The sequence below is a fragment of the Candoia aspera genome, chromosome 2 (genome assembly GCF_035149785.1).
Source record: "Candoia aspera isolate rCanAsp1 chromosome 2, rCanAsp1.hap2, whole genome shotgun sequence".
Lineage (NCBI taxonomy): Eukaryota > Metazoa > Chordata > Lepidosauria > Squamata > Boidae > Candoia > Candoia aspera.
This window is the reverse complement of record NC_086154.1, coordinates 25,008,795-25,031,675: the sequence shown is the minus strand read 5'-3', so window position 1 is coordinate 25,031,675 and position 22,881 is coordinate 25,008,795. Positions and strand designations below refer to the sequence as shown.

The 22,881-nt window shown below is 39.9% G+C and overlaps 2 protein-coding genes across 5 annotated transcripts in view; one reads left to right on the top strand and one right to left on the bottom strand.

Moving 5' to 3' along the window:
• Positions 1-220: 220 nt before the first annotated feature.
• PSMD6 (proteasome 26S subunit, non-ATPase 6) lies at positions 221-10,822 on the top strand. Its single transcript, XM_063291532.1, has 8 exons — positions 221-468; positions 2,195-2,400; positions 4,198-4,343; positions 5,191-5,410; positions 5,509-5,617; positions 7,209-7,377; positions 9,885-9,962; positions 10,499-10,822. The coding sequence occupies exons 1-8, from the start codon at positions 324-326 to the stop codon at positions 10,593-10,595; spliced, it is 1,170 nt and encodes a 389-aa protein (XP_063147602.1). The 5' UTR covers positions 221-323; the 3' UTR covers positions 10,596-10,822.
• A 3,065-nt stretch (positions 10,823-13,887) lies between these two features.
• The window catches only part of ATXN7 (ataxin 7), a 132,004-nt gene continuing 123,010 nt past the window's right edge, over positions 13,888-22,881 (bottom strand). For 3 of the 4 annotated variants that reach the window (XM_063291528.1, XM_063291527.1, XM_063291529.1), the window contains 4 exons: positions 22,073-22,271; positions 21,533-21,654; positions 19,717-20,674; positions 13,888-18,732 (listed from right to left, as the gene is read on the bottom strand). In XM_063291528.1, the coding sequence (XP_063147598.1) occupies positions 18,715-18,732; positions 19,717-20,674; positions 21,533-21,654; positions 22,073-22,271 (1,297 nt within the window). In that variant the 3' untranslated portion in view covers positions 13,888-18,714. Of the gene's footprint in view, positions 18,733-19,710; positions 20,675-21,532; positions 21,655-22,072; positions 22,272-22,881 lie in introns of those variants that run through there. The other variant, XM_063291530.1, reaches the window with a different exon arrangement.

Genomic DNA, 22,881 nt, shown 5'->3' with positions numbered 1-22,881 from the left:
CTTATTGATGAATCAGAGTGATACTTGGCAAGGATTTGGGAAATGGGTAATGCAAACAGAGGAATATTCAGTCGCAAATAACGTGCCATGCATATGGAGCGTGCCCGGCTCTATCGCCGGGATTCGGAAGACTAGGGTGACTCCGCAGAGACTGTAGCCCTTGATCGCGCCGAGGCGGATGCTGGAAGTAGCTTCCCGGACCGCTCCTTCCGCTTCCGGGTGGCGGGCTGAGTCACTCTATAGTCTGTTCTTCGCTGCTCGCTTCCTGTTGAGTTCCACCGGCCGGCCTTTCTGTCGCGCTCTCTTCCTTCTTCCTCGCCGGGATGCCGCTGGAAAACCTAGAAGAGGAGGGTCTCCCGAAGAACCCCGACCTCCGGATCGCTCAGCTCCGCTTCTTGCTGAGCCTGCAGCCTCAGTGTCCGGACCCCGCCGTGCGCCAGGAGCTCATGGCCGCCATCCGCCAGCACGGTAAGCGGGCAGGCGGAGCCGAGTCTTTACTTAATCCAGGGGCTCCTAGACTTCTTGCCATCACCCCTCCCTTTAGGGTAGTCTTAAGATACACACCTCCCCTAACAATCCAGACATGAACAAGGGGAACCATACAATGAAACTTTGGGAAAGGTGGATTTATTGTAAAGGTTCTTCACACCTCCCCAAGGGAGGTACACCTCACAGTTTGGGAAACCCTGGCTTAATCCCGTGCTGAGTAGGGGGTGAAGAGCTTTCTGTACATGCTCAGAAGAGTAGGAAGTTGTGTTAAGTTGAAGCGTCCCTGCCAGATGACTCTTCAGTCTCTGCTTGAACCCATCTAACGAGGGGAACGTGCCACCCTCTTCGCTGTCTGGTCCCGCTGTCAAGCCTGCCGTTCTGTCTCAAGTCCATACCTCTTGGCTCTCCTCCCCCTGCGATCATAAGGAACAAACCATTCCTTTATTCTGTGTAACATCTCTTCAGGGTTTGTTTGGTTTTTTTTGAAATGTAACCCTGCCACATTGCTTTTTTCAAAGCTGCCTCAGACTTTTCTGGTAAGCCTTAGGTTTCCAGCCCCCTGATAATCCTTATTGCCTTTCTCTGCACTTGGATTCTCTGAATCCTCAAAATGCAATGCCCAGAACTGGACATTGTACTGGAGATGGGGTCTGAGCAGGGCAGAGTAGAATGACTGCTTTTCAGGGTTGGGAAAATATACTTCTGCTAAAAAAAAACCTAATAGCATCCATCTTTTTAGTAGCCATGTCACACTGCTGATGGGTATTCAGCTTGTAATCAATTATATAGTTCCCAGAACTGTTTTGCAGGTGCTGTGATCAAGGCAGGTAAGATCTCCCATCCTATACTTGAGTATTTGGTTTTTTCCCCCCTAAATGCATAACTTTGCATTTGTCTCTAAATGGATTATTTTGTTTTCAACACATTTCTTTAATGAATAATCATTTTGAATTTTGTCTTTGTCTTTTAGATCCAATTTTATTCTTTACCTCATTGTTTTCCTTCATAGCAAAACAATGGTCATGGATGCTTATTATATGTCAGTCACCCTTCTGGCTAGCTTTCAGCATTAAATATCAGCAGTAATTATTTATTACATTAATTACATCACTCTGTATACTGTTGAATACTTATTGCTCAGATTTATATATTGCAACAGTAGTTTATCTATCGAATAATCTTCTCTGCTGTTTCTGAGATTAGTGCTTTCTTTCCCTTGAGGAAACTCTATTGTGTTTTTATTCCTTTGCTCTAAATATTATTCAGCTAACTTTCTTCATTTTATGTCCTCCTGTGCATGTGATAAGTTGCATATAAAAAGTCTGTTGTGAGGGATATCATGCATGTTACCACATGTGACCTAAACTTTGCATATTTATTCAGAAGGAAATCCTTTTGAGGGTCTCCTTGGTTTATACATGCAGTAAAATGAAATAGAAAAACTAAGTAAATACTACTACCACCAGGTATCACTTGGAAAAAGCAAAGTGATACCTTCCCCTTATTTTGACAGCAAGCCTGTGGAGTGTCTAGTCACAATCACCTAATCAAAGATTTGAAGCATCTCAGTCTGATCAGTGTGTTCCACTGGTCCTTCACAGCAAGCTGATGCAATGCTTATTTCATTTCCTTTTATGTTTTTGTTACTCCTGTTCTGGTTAAAGATATGGTTTTATCATATCTTTTCTGGTGATGCTTTTTTCAGATATGGCCCCATTTTATGAATGCCTCTGCAAATCGCTTGACTGGCAGGTAGATACAGATCTATTGAATAAGATGAAAAAAGCAAATGAGGAAGAATTGAAACGCCTGGATGATGAATTAGAAGATGCAGAGAAGAACCTGGGAGAAAGTGAAATCCGTGATGCCATGATGGCCAAAGCTGAGTATCTCTGCCGAATTGGGGACAAGGTAAGTGAAGTGTTCAGATTTCAAAAATTGCCAAATGATTTAAACCCAGATTTTCCTTTAATGATGACCATATTGAACGTGAGTATACAACTGCCTTGAAATTGAGGACCACACATGGCTTTTGAATGCTATGCTGGGGCCACATTCCCAAGATTAATAGACTAGAATAAAAGCTAAATTTGATTTGTTTTACATTTAATTAAAACTGAGTAGGATTAGTCTCTAATCCAATATTTCATGATTTGCTTCAGCCACATTAAAAATTACAAATTGTTAATACTGCTTGGTGGTTTCTGGGGACCATACCTAAGTTTGTCTGGCTATGTCTAATACTGAACAAGCTTGCTTATGATGCTTTCAGAAGCTGCTATTGTATATGGGAGTGATAATGTGAAAAGAGTTATAAAATACAGTAAAATGACTTAGGGTTGGCCTAGAAGGCTCTATGAGAACGTTTGTGTGTCAGATTGCATCTTCCCACAGATGCTCCCTGGGGTTGTAGAGAACTGGAGTTCAGTCGGTCTGGAAGGCTACAGATCCCCTATCCCTTTGCTTAGAGTTTTGTTTCAGAGAAAATACTTGCTATACTGGATGAAGGGGGTTGGCTGGTAACCTCGTATTTTAGCTAACTAGAGCCAAAATGCATATATTTTGTCTTCATTTTGTTTTTACTAGATTGTTATTTTGAATGCCAGGTTTGGAGGAATTTGGAGGCCTTCTGGTATAGAGTAAGGCGGAAATGCAGTAATAAGTAAAGCTTAATAATAGCTGTGTATAGATTTTTTCCTTCTTTTTTCCCCCCACATTCCTGAGGGTGAAGAAAGAGAGACCATTAATGCTATAAAAATGAAAATGGACAGAAATACAGTGATCTGTCTGGATGCTTTAAGCTGGATTCCTGCACAGAGGAAGGGATTGGGCTCTTTGGCCTAAGCAGCCCTTTCTCTCTCTGTGATTCTGCGATGTGCCTGATGTTGCAGAAATGCATGCTACAGTTCCCAGATCACAGTCTAGTTGTCCATCTACTGCAGCCTCTCTCAACCTTTTGACCCTGGAGGAACGCTTGAAATATTTTTCACGTCTTGGGGAAGCCCCGCACATTCAGGCTCAAATATAGGCCAGAAGTTTCAAAATGATTATATTTGTTTCGCTTGGAGGCCTTTGTATACATTAGCAGTGTTCCTAAACTAAAACTAAAGAATGTAACTTACCTCTTTAATGTGAAGTTGCCCAAATTTGAAATAATTTTTTAAATAAATTGTAATCTCTCAGGGAACCCCTACTGACCTCTCACTGAACCCTAGGGTTCCACGGAACCCTGACTGAGAAACCCTGATCTACTGGCCTACTAAGCTGGTGAACAACTTTTGACTTGGCCCAAGAACTACTTGTTTTCTTGTGCTAGCCACTGAACCTTCTTTTCTTTCAAGACCTCTCTGCTTGCCTACTGTTCTACTACTGTACACTCTGGAGAAGGAAACTTCTGCCTGCTTTAGAGTTAAGTGCAACAGATAGCGATTTTGTCATGTAGCTCTGTTACCCCCCTTGGGTTTTCTAAAATTGGCGGGGGATAATGCTAGTAAGTAAACTCCTGGAAGGCTGACCTTTACTCAAAACATGAGCAGAAAAATTGAATTGGAGAATTGTTCTTTTCAGTTTGCTGTGAAGATGTTGATCAGTGACTGGTACCTCTGTGGTAGTATAAAACTTGATTTAAGACATTTGGTGGTGTCCCTAGGGCAAGCTGTATCTGATTTGAAGTCATGCATATCTGTCCTTACCATGCTCTTTTTTTAGGAAGCTGCTCTAACTGCCTTTCGGAAGACTTATGACAAAACTGTTGCACTAGGACATCGGCTGGATATTGTGTTCTACTTGCTGCGAATCGGCTTATTTTATATGGACAATGACCTTATTACCCGGAACACTGAAAAGGCCAAAAGGTATCTTTCCTGTTAGAATGAAGAAACTAGATCTAAGGCATTGGTGGAGTTTTGAACATAATTGTAGGGTTGTCTGATTATAAGTGAATGGTTTTTACGTCACACCGGGGCCGACATTCAGAAATGCTAAATCAATGAAAAGATGTCAGAAATGCTGAAAAATGCAATGATATCTTTTAAAAATGAAGATTTTGGGAAAAAATGAAATATGTAATAGGAAGGGTAACATTACTTTTAAAAACTGAAATGCATTTTGTACCTGAAGAGTGCCATTTTATGAACTATATTTTGTTCATTTTTAATTGAACGTAATATAACCACTTGTAGACATATACAGGTTGCTTCACCTTCATGTGTAATTCTGTTATTTTTAAATATTCATAAAGTATTTTATTGTTTTGACAGTGATACTTTTTCATTAATAATCCCCCCCCCGCCCCATTTTTCCTATTCTGGAAAAAGCTTTGAAAAACTTCTACATTTAACTCTGACTGGATCATGCTTGCATGGTGTGCTCTTATAGCTTACAGGTCATCCTTTGGTTGACACGTGAAGCAGAAATTGGTTGCTCTCCTCTCCTTGCTAAAAGCGCAGGTTTGCAGTCTGTGAGAAGGAAGTGTTTCAACCGGGAGCTTGTTCTTGAATGGATGTGTTCCTTCACCCTGAGTAGAAGCAAAACCATTATATGCCAGAACACAGGCGTTAAGCATGTGTTGGGTTTTATGCAGCAGAACTGTGTTTTGTCCATTTATTTAGCTAGTGACTTTATGGGATTTTGGATGTGACGAAGTGGTTCCACGCTGCTGCGGACTGCCGATTAACTGGTATCTCTTGTTTTCTTCGGAAGTCTTATAGAAGAAGGAGGAGACTGGGATCGGCGGAACCGGCTCAAGGTCTACCAAGGCCTATACTGTGTGGCCATTCGTGACTTCAAGCAGGCAGCAGAACTTTTCCTGGATACAGTTTCAACATTTACATCTTACGAACTTATGGATTACAAAACCTTTGTAACATACACAGTTTATGTCAGCATGATTGCTTTAGATAGGCCTGACCTAAGAGAGAAGGTAGGTTAAGCTGTTCCTTGCATAGAGAGGCCATAGAGCCTGGGTTTCCTTACTGCCCTCCTCTGATTTCTGCTTCCTTTTCCTTTAATCTGCTCTAGGTTATCAAAGGAGCTGAGATTCTGGAAGTGTTGCACAGTTTACCCAAAGTGCGGCAATATCTTTTTTCACTCTATGAATGTCGGTATTCAGTTTTCTTCCAGTCATTGGGTGAGAAATAGCTTTGCTTTATGATTTTATGTGAATTACTAAATGGGCGCGAGCATGTAATCTGTTGAGCAACATGCCGAGTACTCCTGTGCTTGCACCTCATCTTTGAAGGCTAGTGGTCTAAAACTGTACGAACCATTCTCAACTGTGTGGGCGTGGTGGAAATGAATGTGAGGCTTCTTACAAAAAGGAGCGGAAGCTGTTTGCAGACCTGGCCACTCTCACCATCGCATGCCAGTGGGCAGGGCAAACAAGAAAGATGGCAGGATATGCTTCACGAGAATGGGAGTGATGTCGGTGGGATTTGACATTGGTTTTCAGATAGGATATACTTCCAGAATAGATAGATATATCCTTTTATTGAGGATGCTGGGCATGAAAGAACTTTTGAAAGATCAGAGGACAGTCTTTTCAGGGACTTGGCATAATTTCATCTAGAAGATTAAAACATCTACAAAGTGCCTCAAATCTCTTCCAATAATAGAGAAATTCACTTTGGGAAATTTGGATCATTTTAATATCTATATACTACTAAAACTCTCATGTCTGTTTGTTTGTAACCTTCAATTGGGTAAAACGGTGCATCATGGGACAAAATGCTTTGAAGCGAGGTACCTTAAGTGGGCTAACTTACTGAATCCATGCGTCCAAAATCCAGGACCCATGACTCCCATTGGATTGAGATTTGGCAAAGTTGTGGCTGCTTCAGCACCGCCATGGTCAGCCGTGGTTACATGATTGTCATTTCCAATGCTCCCTGACAGCTTTCCACAAGCAAAGTCAGCAGGGAAGGTCGCAAGTTGCTTGTGTAAGTCTCCCCCACCTGCGCACCCTCCCCAAGTCTCTCTGCACTCATGCCACAGTGGCCACTCGCGCACCCTCCCTGACACTTGCTGCACTTCCTGTCGGCTTCCCCGCTGACTTTCTCCTTGCAAGCTTCCCACAAGTAAAGTCAACGAGGAAGCCGGCAGGAATTCTAAACTCTTCTGAGGTGATCAGCACTGCCATGGTCAGCTATGGTCATGTGATCCTCATTTCAAACCCTCCCTGACAGCTTCCCACAAGTGAGTGGAGAAGCTGGCAGGGATTCTAAACTCTTCTGAGGTGATGGCAGGGAGTTCCAGAAATGGTGGGCAGGAAGGAAGGAAGAGGGAGAAAGGAAGGAAGATAGGAAGGGAGAGAGTGAAGGAAGGAAGGAAAGGGGAGGGAGGGAGGCAGGAAGATTTCCGACGCTCCCTGCCAGCTTCCCACAAGGAAAGTCAGTGGGGAAGCTGGCAGGAAGTTGGAAGTTGCTCTGGCTCCTACTGCTTTTTTGCCCACCTGTGGTCATTCTGTTTCTCTGTTTAGGTAAGGAAATATCTTTGGAAGGATGACTCAGTGGGTCATGGGTTGTCTAGTTATTTTTTAAAATTTTGGAGGTCGGTAGGCCCCAGTGATGTTGCAGGTGCATTACCGACCTTCATTCTGAGCCTTCAGAGGAAGATTTACGTCTCCCATGCTAAATTATCCTTGGGGGTAACACTAAATCCCATTTGCAGGCCACTGCGTCTGTAAAGTGTTGCCACCTTTACAGATTGTATTTCCATTTCAGCCACTGTTGAGCAAGAGATGAAGAAAGATTGGCTGTTTGCACCACATTATCGTTATTATGTTCGGGAAATGAGAATCCATGCCTACAGCCAGCTCCTAGAATCGTATCGATCACTTACACTTGGTTACATGGCAGATGCATTTGGAGTCTGTGTAGAGTTCATAGATCAGTAAGTATCATTTAAAAATAATTCAGATCTACATTTATGATAATTCCATGCTGAAGTAGAAGATAGCAATCAATTTCTTTTTAAATTCTAAATACTTAGGATTAATGTAATTTATAAAGATTAGTCCAAGAGGTACATAATGAAGTCACTTTCAGTGGTTGGATTCTGTCATTGGTGGTCTGCGGTTCTTTTTACTGATCCAGCCAATCCTTCAGTGCCTGGTGTCATAATATTGAATCATTTTTAAAAGAAACATCATTTAAATGTAACTTCATTAAGAAGTTATGGAAAAGAGAAAGACCTGTTCCATTTTTGATGAAATGAATCTATGGCAGGACATTTCTTCTCTGTGGCTTTCATGTGACATACATTTTCATGGAGGGCAGGAATGGGAAGTTCCAAAATGTGATAAATAAATATAGTGCCATCCGTTATGATAATGGAACACAACCATGGCAAAAATAAAAGTAAGGATTGGGCCTTAGCCAGAGGAGAAGGTAATCTAGAAATGTAATTGTTTAGGAGACATTGAAAAGTATCTGTGAAAGCTAGTAGCTACATGTTGAGTCTAAGCCCACTGTGGCCAGTTAGATCTAGATCTAAAACTTTCAAGATCTCCAGCAAAAGCAATTATTTAAATTTCTGATCTTCCCATTAACTCACCAGTGGGTAGTGTTTGATGGAGCAGCTCAAATTCTGCTTCCCAACTTCAGAAAACTTGTGGGGGTGAGGGGAGTTATGCTTTATGAGTGGGAATAGAAGTGGTTTGCTTCCCTTAATTTGGAGGCAAAAAAGAAAAATCCCAAGCAGTTTGCCAATGGACCATGCATCCCTGCAATAATTAAATGTTTTCTGGACAGATTACAAACTATGCACTATAAGATAATGAATTAGATAGATGAGTTTCCTAGGAAAGATATTAAAAAAAACATCGAATGCCATGATCCCAGTTATAGATGTGGACACTTAAAATCTAATGTGTTTTTGCAAAACAGAAGGAGTCCCAGTAGTATTTAAATAAAGGCTGTCACCTGCTATTTTCTAAAAGCTATGAGTGAAGCAGAAGCCAATCGCCTCTTTGTAAGAAAGATGAGTTCCAATTTGGGTAAAAATCAGGGCTTTTCACTGACTTTGGAGTTGGGAGAGCTGTCGAAAAGGCATAGTGACTATGATATTTTGAGTTCATTGAAAGGAAATGTTCCATTGTTGTACAAAATAAAAGGTGCTATTAGAATCATAGGTTTTTAAGCTAACTAGGGGGGATGTATGAGCTGATTCTTCATTGCTTTGTTCTGGATTTGATTGCACTCACAGTTGTAGAGGGAGGAGATAAATATAAGGCCATGAAAATTGTCTCCAGTTCTGTTACCATGTAGAGGAGGTTGCAAAGGGTTTCTACTGTAGGTATCTTCGGCATACTAAGAACAGCAAGCTGATTGACTAGATAGGAACCTTATTGTTTCAGTGTTGACCAAAACCCTCGGGGGCTCTGCTGTAGCCTGTGAGTCAGAAGATACTATTCGATAATCTACTAGCTCTAGAGGAAATTTATATACTTGTTGGAGAAAGGGATGTGTATGAGACTAACCCACCTGATTGGAGGAGCTGAGATTACCTAGATAACCAGAACTGTCCTCTAACAATAGTATTTGTAGTACAGTATCTTATTTTGTAAGGTAAGAGCAGGGATATCTTGACCATCTATTCAAATTACAGCTTTTCTCAATTGCTACAATAGGCTGCCTAGGGAGGGTCTGATAAGAGATTGCTTTGATGTCTGTTTTGGTAATCAAGGGCTATAGGACTGTGTACAGCCTACTCTGCAGTAATTGTTCTGGCTGCATTTCAGTTTCTGGACCCAGATTGGAGTACTGCTTTTTTTTCTAAAGCCTTTCATTGGTTAGCATCATCCTATGGTTATGAAATGAGGACCTACTGCTATGTTCCTTGACTATGGAAAATAAAATCAAGGTTAAAAGCCATTGCAGGTAACGTGTGGGTATAGCATGCTACTGTATTTGTCACTGTGCTGCGTACCACCAGTAGTGGTCAATGAAGCCATTTGTTTTAAAAGGGTAGGTAACTACTGTACATTCACAGGCTAAGAAGCAAACGCTGAACAGGGATTGTGTGCTGCCACTAAGCAATTTCCATTCCCATGTGGTTTGCTAATTGCAGTTCTTAAGTTTCAAAGCTATAAACAATCAGCAGAACAGCATTTAATTATGCCCTAGCTGCAGCTTTCAGCTTTTTCTGAAACATCTTTGAGGAAGAGACTGTTGACGGCATTGTGTTAACATTGGCTGCAGGGGGTCACTGTGGCAGGCTTGCTCTGTCCTCCCAGTCTTTCTAAAAGGAAGAGGTAAGGCTTTAGGCTGGTCCTAAAATGTCAGACACTTCAGGTGTATACTGTTACAAAGAGACTTCGCAGTGGGGTTGTTGAGATGGTGTCCTGAAATCAACAATACATATAAAACAGAAGGATCTTTTTTTTTCCCCCCAAACAGGGAACTTTCAAGATTCATTGCTGCTGGGAGACTACACTGCAAAATAGACAAAGTCAACGAAATAGTAGAAACCAACAGGTAGCTGTCAAGCTTTGTACTGAATATTATTTAAGGCAGTGGCATATTTGGATAATAATAGTAATTATTGTAATAGTAACATTACAAGATTTCTAGACTGTAAGTTGCTATCCTGCCAAATGTATTGCTGATTTCTATTTTACATTGGTGCTCTTTCTATTTTACATTGGTGAATATTGGGGAATATAAGCTGAAATGATAGCTTGATCAAAACCATGTTACTGCCCCCCCCAGCCAAAATTAACTTCCTCCCTCCATAAGCATTTTAACCATCAGCCCATCTGCCACGGGGGATCCTGGGGGTGTCTTCTAAGGTACACCTTCAGTTACTTTCTCACCTGGGCCACATTTCAAATAAGCATATAGCCCCAAACACCCTCACTTTCTCCTGGTTGTATCTTGTAAGGGAAGACTGGTAGTGGTAAAGAAAATGCTTTACAAGAGTCTTATTCATAGACTTCTTAGGCTCTTAGTTTGAAAGCCAATTAGTGTTTGAACAATCTCTCAATAAATTCTCTTTTGTTTTCCAATTGTAGGCCTGACAGCAAAAACTGGCAGTACCAAGAAACCATCAAAAAAGGAGATTTGTTGTTAAACAGAGTGCAGAAGCTTTCTAGAGTAATTAATATGTAATTTTTCAAAGTAAAGCAAAAAAGGAACGCACCATTTAGAACCATTCTGGAAATAATTATCACTATATTATATACCCTGTACTGTAGCTCAGGAGATGTAACCATGGTGTAGTTAGGGCTTTTGCAGTCTATTTCATGGTGTAAACAACTGAACTGTATGAATATTCATGTTTTTCTGATCATTGTCATTTATTAAATGTACAGTACGGTTGACTGTTTTGTTCTTGAGTTACGGAGTTTAATTTAATTTAAAGTTTAGAATTAGTTTCTGTTACCGGAGGCTGAGCTGTTTGTGGCCTTTGCTTTTGGAATGAGGATGCAAGTCTGATCTTTCACGGCTTTTCTTGCTAGTCCAACGAGGTGCAGCGGAAAGAGGACCAGCAGGGCACGCGTGTTCTTTGGCAAGAGGAGATACATAGCATTGTGATTAGTAGATGATTGTGTTATGCTCCATTACGTTTTCAGATAAAGATACTGAAATTCATAGGCCTCATCTAGGAACAGTCATTTGTTCAAGTCAACATTATGCTAGGTAATAAAGGGAAATAACTCATCTGTTCTGAAATACTTGCCTTACTGGATGAGCCCAAATTCTAACATGAGAATTCTTTTTTTCCTTCGCCAACTTCATACCATATGTAGTCTTAGGTTATGTGCGGTTTTTTAATGATCTGGAACCACATTTTTCATTATAATGCCTTTTTCCAGTAAAGAGAAATCTTTCATTGCTCCTTTTTGTTTAAAATACACCATCATTATATTCCTAATTCCATATCATTTATGAACAGATGAAAAAGCACAACCCTCATATCCTTGGTGACACCACTACCCATTTTTCCCACTTGCTTTGTGCTGGAATTACAGGTTTGTCAGACCTGTCCTTATTGCTCAGGAGTCTTGGAGAAGTGCTTTAGACTTGAACAGCATGGGACACTGTGAGTCAAGTCCTGCTTCTCCCACTCTAGTTAACTGAGAAGCTGTCAGGGACCTTATCAGTTTTATTTGCATTCAAGGAAATAGAGGCCAAGCACAGAGCTGGGGTTATTGGCAGACAACCATATGACCTTTACAAATGTGCACGCCCTATTTGCCTAAGAATGCATTAGCTACGTTACAGGCATGTATCAGTAAGTAGAAGGGCACTGAAATCTCTTGGATAAGCGACATCTCAGTCCTAGTGTATTCTGGCAGAATCAACCAACAAAGCTACATGGCCAATAAGGCAACTTAGAACCAGGCAGCAGCGTTCAAGCATCTGATGAAATGATTTGGCTTCTGTTCTGTGGACTTCTTTGCAATTCCTATAAATGTCTAAGCGAAGTGCTTCATGAGATGACATCCCTGCCTGAAGGCAGTAGACACAGATGTCCTAACAAGTCAGTGTGATGATACAGGTTTCGTACATGCATTTCCTCCACTGCAGTCAATCTTACAGGTCATCCAGAAGATCGGAACAGGCACTGGCAGATGTGATTCTTGTAGCTCTAGGATTTGATCAGTTTGATCAAAAGATTCAGTAGCTACATGTTATTTTGGCCAGAGCTGTTCCAGCTTTTTTGAGGGTTGAGCAGCAATGATTGTTACCGCCATACTCAAGTTTTGAACTCTTCAGAATTTGGATGGAATTACACTTTTTTTTTGCCAGTGTTTGGGCAGAGTTTCTAGGAAAAATGTCCACACATTGTGGAGGTTCTTCAGAAGACCATCTTAAGTGGGTTGAGTTCCAGTATCAACAGCAGGTGGCAGCATCATGTATCAGATCCACATGTTCACAAGTGGCTTAAAGAAAAAGGTCCATTTACTTTTGAGAATCTCTTTGGGTTCCTGAGCTAGATTCAAAATTCTTATTTCTGAGATGATATTCCTAGTGACTAGGAATAGATAAGTAGTTGAGATGGAGGAAGGATCAGATTTACACTTAATCTGGTCTATCAAATTATTAAAAATTATTCAAGTTTTTTTTCAACCGAATAGGGAAAAAAAAACCTTTGCCCTAAACTATACACCTAGACGGAAATAGCCTACAACCAACAGACCATTAGAATGATGCTTTACTTTCCTCTAAATTGGATAGTCTCCAAGTAGTTTAAGAACTGCATTATTGTGACCTACAGCTATTTTGATAGCAGAGTGTTTCAGTATCACTGCATTCACAAAGGATCCCACAGTGGTCTTTAGGTACAAAGCTTTTATAGGAGAGAAGTATGGTGAAGGTGTCTGGACCTCTGTATCTTTATGAACTACTACAAATTTAATTTCTGTAGATATTGCCTTTGGTGAAATGTTACAAGGAACTTTTGCCTGTATTAAGGACATATGAGTAACCTTCCAGGTACGTTCGGCCCGAGGCTTTGGTGTGATCTATAATCCTGTTTATCACAGAACCAACATTGTTTGGCTGCTACATTTTGGTTACAAAGCACTTGGGAACAGTGTTTATACTACATGAAAAGACTAGATATTGAAAGGAAGAAATTATCAATATACATCTTGAGTGTGTCCTTTAAGACAAGAATTTTATATAAAATTCAATAATGAGTTTTTAACCTTTTAAATTGCATTTTCATTGATAAAGCGGGTCATGAAATGCCCTCTGGAAAAAGGAGGAAAAAATTAACTTCGTTACAATAAGTTCCTGTTTTCTGTATCTTCTGGAGGATATTTCACTGTGGTGGTCTTGGTTGAACCAAAAAAAAAGCCCCTCAAGTGCACATCTTGCCATAAGTGAGGACATGGGTTAGTTCCTACCTGTCCATCTTCAATGATATGGCAAGGCTACCAGTTCTCCATGATAATTTAGAATTTGAGGAGAGAGTCAGATTTATTTCCTTTGTGTCATTTATTTCATTTGAAGTCCCCCCTCCCCCCGCCTTCCTACTTAAAAAGCACCCAAACAACACTTCATGCCATTGTTGCAGCATCGAATTAGCAATTAGATACTGTACAGGTCACTGATGTGTCCTGATGTCCAGAACAGACAAGAGACAATTCAGACTATCACGTTGCTTTCTTAACCTTTAAAGGCAGCAAGGAGGCATTCATTCTGTTTTGCATCTACCTGATTTATGGATACAGTTGGAAGATGCAGACGCTGTATGTCCTTACAAATGTGTAAACCCTGTTTGCCTATGGGGTTCTATAGCTGTCCACATCTACCTGATTTAGAAATACAGTTGGGATTCTTTTCAGACAAAAGTAATGAGGACACATCTCTTTGACTCAATCCAGGTTTTGTTGATTTCATTATGAAACAGAAACATTGTGCATCTGATAGACAACCTAATATTTTTTTATTATCTTGGTTAAGTCACATTTTGTTCATTCTGCAAGCTTAATTTTCTGATCATGAAGCAAAAGCACAACTTTTTTTTATAAATAGTATAAATTATTTTATTTACAGAAACCTGTTACAAAACAAATAGACTATATATTTTCTTCTTTTAAATATCCAAAGTAATTTTTCTACCCCATGACATTTGTTCATTTACTATACAGCAGCCAACACAAAAGTTCAGCTCTGAGCAGATGCTCTTGAGTATGTATACAAATTATCAAACTATTCACACATTTTACACAGGAGATTGCTTTTCCCCCACCCTCTCTATGGAGCTAGGCTCAACTCCAAAGCAAGAAGCTTCCATGGCCTACATTCTCATTGACATTATGTAGTGCTCATTAAAAATAATAATAAACACCTTTCATAAAAAGTAGAATATTCTGCACAAAGCATTTAACATAAGTTTTCTGCTGAAGGAAAGCAGAACAATCTTCAAGTCCAATCCCCTTCACCGTACAATTACCAATCCCCAAAAGACAGAGACAAAAGGATACTTGGCAATAATAACTCTTGCCGGAAGACAACTTACCGGAAAATGAAGGGTTGAAATCACACTGTGAGCACAAGCTCACCGGGGCCAGTCAGTCTTCACTGAAATGAACAGGGATTTGTACCACTGCAAAACTCCTGTTCATTTCAGTGAGGATTGTGTACAGGACAGTGGTTGTCAGTGGCTTGTGTAGGTAGCTCGTAAAGTTGCTTTGAGAGGTAACTTTTTTTTCAGTAATACAAAATGTCAACAATCTGTATCCTTAAAAAAAGTTCTATCTGATTACAACAGAACTAGTTATTTGAATTCACTTGTTGAAACCTATCTGCAGAATCCTTGGCATTATTTATGAACTGAGGACTTGTTTCAGTCTGATCATTTGTCTTTTATTGTATTTCATTCCCCTGCATCCTCTCTTCCTCATTAATGGAAAGTCATACGGAGGTGGGAAAAGCAAGCTCGACTTTTTTTTTTTCCAACAGAACATTCAAGTCTTTAAAGGAGAAGCTGTCTAAAGAACAGTCCAAGCTTAAAATCTAGATATATAAATCAGGCACTTTCAGTTTTTCCATTAGTTTTAAACCATGTAAAGACTCACACCAATGTGCACATGTGTGGGCACAGAGGTATGTACATACACATACACACAAATGCTAAAAAGAAGGGAAAAAAAGCAGTGTGTCACAACTAAGTGTAGTCTTCTGGAAATCAGGCAAGTGTAAGCTATGCTGTATATAGCAGAGTAGGCCAACAACGTGCAACCAAATGCCACCCAGCCTCCCCACTGAGAAACAGGGAAGCTGTGGGCACAGGACTGCAACATCAGAACCTTTCCTTTGTATGTAGCAACTCCCAAGACAAGGGACAGAACTCCCCCCCTCCCCACTCCCAAAACAGAGGCATCCCTTAAAAACTGCAAAGTAGGCATGTTGACTATTGGCTTGGCAGTGAACCACTTCAAATTATAAAAAAGGGTATTTGCTTTTTTTTAAATTAATAAATACTAGACGATTTTCAATTGTACCAAAACTGGATATAAGAAAAAAAAGACCTGTGCAAAAATACATATTTAAATATGTACAATCAATTAACAAAATATGTCTTCTGAAATAGGGATACTTCAATATTTATAATAGAACAAGAAATTCCAAAATAAAGATACAAAATTATGGATTTCATTATTTTTGTATATTTCTTTGTTCACCATTGCAACATTTTTTATTATTCTTTTTTAGGTTAAGAAAACTGCAGGAGTCATAATGAGAAGCTGGAAAGTCTATAAAAATTGTATCTCTTAAATTAAAATCGTTCTAACAACCCAGTCACTGCAAATTTTGCAAGATAAATTAAATTTGAAAGTTCCTTAATTATTTACAATGAGAATGTTGTCAGACAATAAAAGATTCAAAAACAATTACTCCATTTATTACTAAGCTCCCAAAATGGAATATTGTTTGCCTAATAGTTAAGCAAGTCTATACTTTGAGGGCAGGCATAAATTAACATCTTCCGGTTCTATTCATAGCAAATTATAAAACTATATGCCTTAAGAGCCAGATGCAAGACATAATTCTGCCCTAGAATGCCTTTTACGCAAGCCCTACTGAATGCACTGGGTGAGCTGTGTGCAACAACATGGCTGTGTTTGTGTGAAGTTCCCAGTGCTTTCAATATGGCTCGCAATGCCAGCATTCACAGAGGGAATCAGGTCCATAGCTGTGCAACCTATTTAAATTAAACACTGTTGAACTTTTCATAGAGATTTGCATGTTTTAAGGAGTTTGGGACTTGCTTTGATATGCTCAGAGCAACAGAATATTTATAAAAGAAGTATGTTTTTGAATACTTAAAGCCACTAAGGTTCAACTCATGGAAAAGGTCAGCCTTCAAAGGTAAAAACCAAATTGCACTTGTGATTGAACATACCTAACACATGGGATGGAACCTATGTCTATTTTCTCTGCAAAGCAGATACATTACTTTGGTTGTCCCTTCCCACTTTCCAAATAAGCCAATTAAGAGGTTTTAACATTTTACAATATTCTCTATCTACTGAAGGGTTGTTTAAAATTCCCCTTTCCCCAGAATGCAGTCACTTTTAATATTTGCATAATCATCAGTGTCCATAATATTGTTCCTTTTCTTAAAAACAACATGATCTTTTGTGAATTCAAGGCTTTAGAGTTGTCTGCATAGAGTCTTGTTTCTTCACTGTTTTAATAATTCACTAGCAAATTTCATGTTGATTTGAAAATCTCAACAGTTAAAAATCAACCAATGACAACAACAACAACAAAAAACCCAAGCATCTACTGCTTGTGGTGGCTTTAGAATCCCTGATGTGCAATGCACCACCATAGTAGGGAGAGAGGCTGGGCTGTGTGAATTAGATAGGCTCAGATTGTCTAATCTCAGCAAAATCTGGTGCCCATTTAAGGCAGAAGTCTACAAACGTATTTCATTGAGAACATCTTCACAAGCCCCGTTGTGGGCAGATTCAGATGATCAGTTTTCTTCCTCAGTAAGTGTTAACTTTTTCACTATGTGGTTCTCAAGTGACAGGCATGAAATGGAACTGAATGACCTGACAGGGTGGGTGTGAGTCCCCAAGTACAACAGATTTTGCAGGTGCATCTCTGAGAAGCTGTGAAAATGTAGCATGCTAACAAGTGTTGCAAATCTAGGCTTATTTAATGATTGTAAAGGTAAACTCTCACTGGGGAGGAAATGACTGTCTGAATCTATACTCCAAAACACATACTTATTACAAAAGGACAGGAAGTGCATTTTTATAGAATTGCAGAAGGAAAATTCCCCATGGATTATGCCCTATGGTTTGGATTTATCATTTCCTCTCCCTTTCAAACAAAATGTGTAAAATTCTAGGTTGTATTTCAAGATTCACTACTGTTACAATCAACCAGATCAAATAGTATTAAAGCCCTTCTAACTTTCCAAAATAAACTCTTTTTGCTTAAAAGAAAAAGATACCAGTGTGGACTGGATGACACATTACCCCTCCCCCCTTTGTTATAAGCTGGTAATGCAAGGGGTAAATTTAACACTGAGCTCAGAACTTGAACTGGCACTAAATGCAGTCATCAGAAAAATCTGAAGGCAGACTTCAGAGAAGGTGATTTGGTTGTGTGAACAAAGTATCAACTTACTGGAAAACCTTTCAAGAAAAATAGCACAGATAATTTAGTGTTACAGATGATTGCAATTTAGTTTTTTAAGGACTTTTTTTTTGGTTTCATTTTTCATCCTTTCCCTACCCATCTCCCCAAAACAACAAAGGCTTATGGCATACAGTATAGGTCAAGAATATATTCTTTGGGAACAGTTTTAGAGGTCATTCACTATTTTGGATTCAAGAGTTTTGCATCTGTCTGTGTATCAGAATCAAAGCAATTTTATTCAGAATCAAGCAGGTACCATCCTCCTCCAAAGAATGCCACTGTGCAACCTCCATTCATTTCAGTGAGCCTTGTATAGGAACCCTATACAGCCTCCACTGGAAGGAATGAAGGATATGAAGCAGCTATACTTGGTGGATAACTCCCATAAAAATTGTTCTGTACCACAGGATTTCACAATTTAAATATGCTTTTTAGTTTTCGAGTGATGACCACAAACTTTTGTTTTGTGTTGTTTTAAGAACTCCTGTCAGCTTCTTATCCCAAATTACTTGGTAAAAGGCTGGGCAAAATGTAGACTTCCATTTCTAAATTGTGCTATTTTTGAATTCCAATCAAGGAACATTGCTATAAAACACTAAAGCCGTATTCCCTTCTTGAGGGCTTTTCTGTCTGTTTTATTGTGCCTAACACATTGTGCCCCCTTCTGGAAGGGTTTTCACTGGACAGTGCCAAAAGAGCGGTTAATTAGGCCTATGACACTATCGGTAAAGAAAAGAAAACACAAGTCCATAGTAATATTCTTTCCCAAACACTGCTTTGCCCAACCAATCTTGTTTAACTTAGTGGCAAAATGATGTAATCCTGTAAATAAAACCTCACAGGGATTTGTAGCAAGCAGTCCAGACCACTGGTAACACTGATAGGACTAATCCTGTGGCTGAACGGCAATCCAGTGTCCATTTCCAAGCTCTGTTGCTACAGACATGGCTTCAGGGAGACTCCTCGATTGTGTGACAGACTAGTAGATTTCCACACCTGAGAACTGTGGGAAGCTGGGAGAACTCAAAAGGCATCAGGGAGTCCAGAATTTCCAGATGGAGATTTTTTCGCTTGTAGTGAAAATAATCCAGTTCTGTCATGGTACTGTCAACTGTTAGGGACGTGCCTTTGGCTTTTACACAAATGGGAGATGGAAAAAAAGAAAGACAGAAGATAAATATAAAGTCTTGAACTAAACCCAGTTACACAATTTGGAATAAAAGCATCATGCTTTGGCAGAATCTAGAAATGAAGGGAACAGCCAAAGATGTGGAAGAACAAGCTTTGTTTTACTTAATTCCATTGATCACCTTCAGATTTGTCTGAAATACTTTTGTACAGGACTATTTGTTGCAGCAAAGTCCAGAAAGCACTTACTTGACCCTTTCTTGTGAGCCCAAAGGTAATACAACCATTTCCCCAAAGGGTCAAAAATAACAGAAAGGTTTGTAAAACTTTGGTAAGTTTACTGACCAACAGCATGATGACTTTGTTAAAAATATAGTTCAATATATTCCCCTAGCCAATATGTTCTCATTTATTATGGTTTGCCACTGTCAATTCTAGTATCAACAAGGTTTTTTTTCCCCCCATTACAAGGCATAGTCATTCTGGCTGCAGAGTTGGTACTGGTTCAGGAATTATTGAACTATGGAGTTATGATGTTCTTGCAATCCTTCTATTAATAATAATAGCCACAGTGATTTTCTTTACTTTTTCAGCAATTTCTCAGACAAATAATCTACTGCTGGCTATGAGAAGGGAAAATCTACCAGTGCACATGAATCTTTTGCCCTTCTACAGCTGGCAAAAGAAAAGCCAGACATGAAAATGAGCCCTGGTAGATTATGCCATTTCTCTTCACAAGGCACCTATGCCACACCTGGAAGATTTAACAAATCTCAAAATATGGAATGCATTACATCCAACTTAAGCTACTGTGAAATATAAGGTTTTTTAATTTTTTTTTTAATGAAAGATAAAATATACAGCCAAGCGATCTAACATTAATTTTATAACAAGTCAAGGCATATGCCCTTTTTTCAAATAGAAGCAAGGTTTAGACTGGCATCATAATGCATCTGCATGTAAGTCTGACGCAAGTAAGATTTCATACCTGATGAAGAATAGAATTGTTCATCAATCCTTGTGTCCCTGGGATTGCACCAGCGTGTTTTGTGTGAATGTTGTTCACCGGTGGCAATTTGGCAATCTTGCTTGCTTTGCTGCTGCTGCTTATGCTGCTTGAACCAGGCGCACATTTTCTTTTTTTTCCTATGAGTTTATCTAGGGAAGGATGTGAATGTGAAAACCCGCCGTGCGAGTTTACAGTCAGTTCACTGGACTGGTGAATGAACGGTCCCAGCGAGAGAGTAGAATCGCCACTGTTCACCATCACACTCATTCGTTTTATCGATTCTGCAGGGCTCCCGGTTGGAGGCCCCCTCCCTGATTGGTCATGTTTGAGGCTAAGCGAGTTAGCTTTACTAGTCATACAGTTGAGGCCAACACTGTGGGATGAAGACATCACAGACGAGTGATAAGAAGCCCCCGAGTTTCCAGAGTTAACAACACAGTTTTTCCTAAAGGACTCTGTGGAATGAGAAGAAGGTGTCGGCAGCACAGAACTGTTTTTACGCTTCTTTCCTGAACTGCCGCTACCGCTGTTGCTACTGCTACTGCTACTGTTACAGTTGGTGCTACTAGCAGAAATTTCCTTAGGCTTAAAAGACTTGCTGGATTTAAATTTCTGAGGTTTGCTGGACAGAGGTGAAGGTATTGAGGAAAGCACTGGAGGTGTTGAAAGGGATGTAGACCCTTGTCTTGATTGCATACTGCAGGCAGGTTCTGCTGCACCAAAACTAGCAGGGTTGGCATTGAGCGTAGTCCCATGGGATGGTACTGATTTCCCACTAAGAGATAAACAGGAGGGAGACACAAGCACTGGAGGGGACACAGCAGTTGTGGGCAACGCAGAACTTGTCGTGCTGACACCGTACTGCGACGCAGGCAGGGTGCTTGTCCGGTGGGGAGCACGGATGGATGCTGAGTTGCTTGTCGCAGGAGGAATCTTCCTGGAAAGTAGAAAAATCAAAGGATATGCTTCAGAGACAGTATTATTTTGCCTGTTTTCAAATATCAACTGAACGTGACTCAGAAGATACAGTGAATATACCTGCATAACCCAAATTCCTCCTGCATGCGCCTGGGGGTATAAAATAGAACCTGGAAAAACACTTTAAAGATTAAACCTAATTTAATTGAGGTTTGTTCTTCTTAGGATGCCAAGATCCTTGCTTAAAAAAACCTAAGCGCTGAATTTTGAATAAAGGAAGGAGGGTTCACATTTCTCTTCTTTCAAGCCTGGTGCGCTCTGGAAGTAAGCTGCTTACAGGAAAAGTTTATGCACGTGTGAACCAAAAGGGAAGGGAAAGAAATAATTCTGGGCCCATGGACTATCTCCCTATCTCTATATTTAGAGGCTTATGCGCTATACTCATTGTCTGACAAATACTACAGTGTGCTTCCTGCTATCCAGTTCCTGGCTGTAAAGATGAATAAGATACTTTTATGTTGCAACCAAACAGTAACAATCTAAACAAAATTCTAATCAAAGAGGACTCAGTTGTTCTGTCTCCATGGTCCTTTCTCTCCCCCCTCCAAAAGCAGTTCCATTTCCAAGAAATGATCAACGTCTATAGCCATATTTTAAAAGAAATTTCCTGCTATTTCCCATCCAACATTCCATACGCTTAACACCTGAAGTTCTTAGAAACTATCATAATACCCATCTCAATTCCAGAAAAATAATTTCTACTAATTTTGAAATGGCTAATAAGGCTGACAAAACTTGCCTCGCTTCTTCAGTCTTTGCGTGCAAATAAAAAAACTTAACAGTGAAATACATTAGAGACCATTCAATGTCAACTCACTTCCACATCTGTGAGTTAAGATGCTTGTCCACCATGACGTTAAGTGCACATCGGATATGGTTCCATCGCTTATCAAACACGTAGTAACCTCTTCCGATTTGTCGACTACCAAATGTGCAAAACTGGCAAGGAGAACGAGAATATCATCTTAATTTTACTAACTGCAAGATGTGTTTAACTGACAGATAACGTTTTAGCAAACAAAATCAATTAATGTCTGCAACTAAGACACAACAAATTTCCACTTAAGGGATTTAGATATATGCCACATCAACTCACACTTCACAGAATTTCTTATGTAGGTCTCCTTTTCTTTAGAATACTAGATCTCCAATGAAGAGTTTCTTCTGTTCTGCCATCATAATAACAATATTGTACCCCAGAATAAGCTAATGTGTATTACACCGATCATGACCAACTCCAGTATCTGTCATCTGGAAGCAAATCCTTACATGCATTTCCTTCTCCTCTAGGCAACAAAAGCTGCTGCTAACTTACAACTTTTAAACACATCACAGGAAAGTATCAACTGAAACATACAGCAGCTGCTTGAGGATGATGATCCGAGTAAAGACAATCCAGTTTTTCGACAGGCTCTTCTTTTTCATCACATTCTCCCTCATCACTGGATAACCGAGATGTTGGCTCAGCTGCAGGCAAGGGAGCATGTGGAGATTCATGGACTGATGGAGACTCACTAGGGGCATTCCCACTGTGCTGGCCAGGACAGCCTGAAGGCCTTCATACAGGAGGAATCATTGAATAAATGTAATATTAGAAGACGATTTGCAACCTTGCATAAAATCAACAATAGATGCAATAGATCCCATCATACCAAATGTCTTATCAGCCATTGTAAATATATACACAAAATAATTGTTATACTGAGGTTTTATGAACACAAAATGAAACTCACAGGCCCAGAGAACTGGCAGACTAATCCAACAGGAGAGTCAGGAATAAAGGGATTAAGTAGTTGCCTGCTTTGGTCAGTCTGGTGTAAAGGTTAAGGCACCAGCCTGGAAACCAGGAGACTGTGAGTTCTAGTCCCACTTTAGGAATAAAACCAGCTGGGTGACCTTGGGCCAGTCACTCAGCCATAGGAAGAAGGCACTGGCAAGGCGCTTCTGAAATCTTGCCAAGAAAGCTGCAGGGATTTGTCCAGGCAAGAGTCAACACTGAACCAAAGACACAGACACAGACACAGAGACGTTGCCCACTAGATTCAAGAGAAGTAGTCTTATGTAATAGCCAAAGCACAATATTCCCAAACTAGGACCAGAAATAATGGGGTGTAAGTTGCAGCTACCTAGATTTCATTTAAATATAAGTTAAAAAAAACTTCCTAA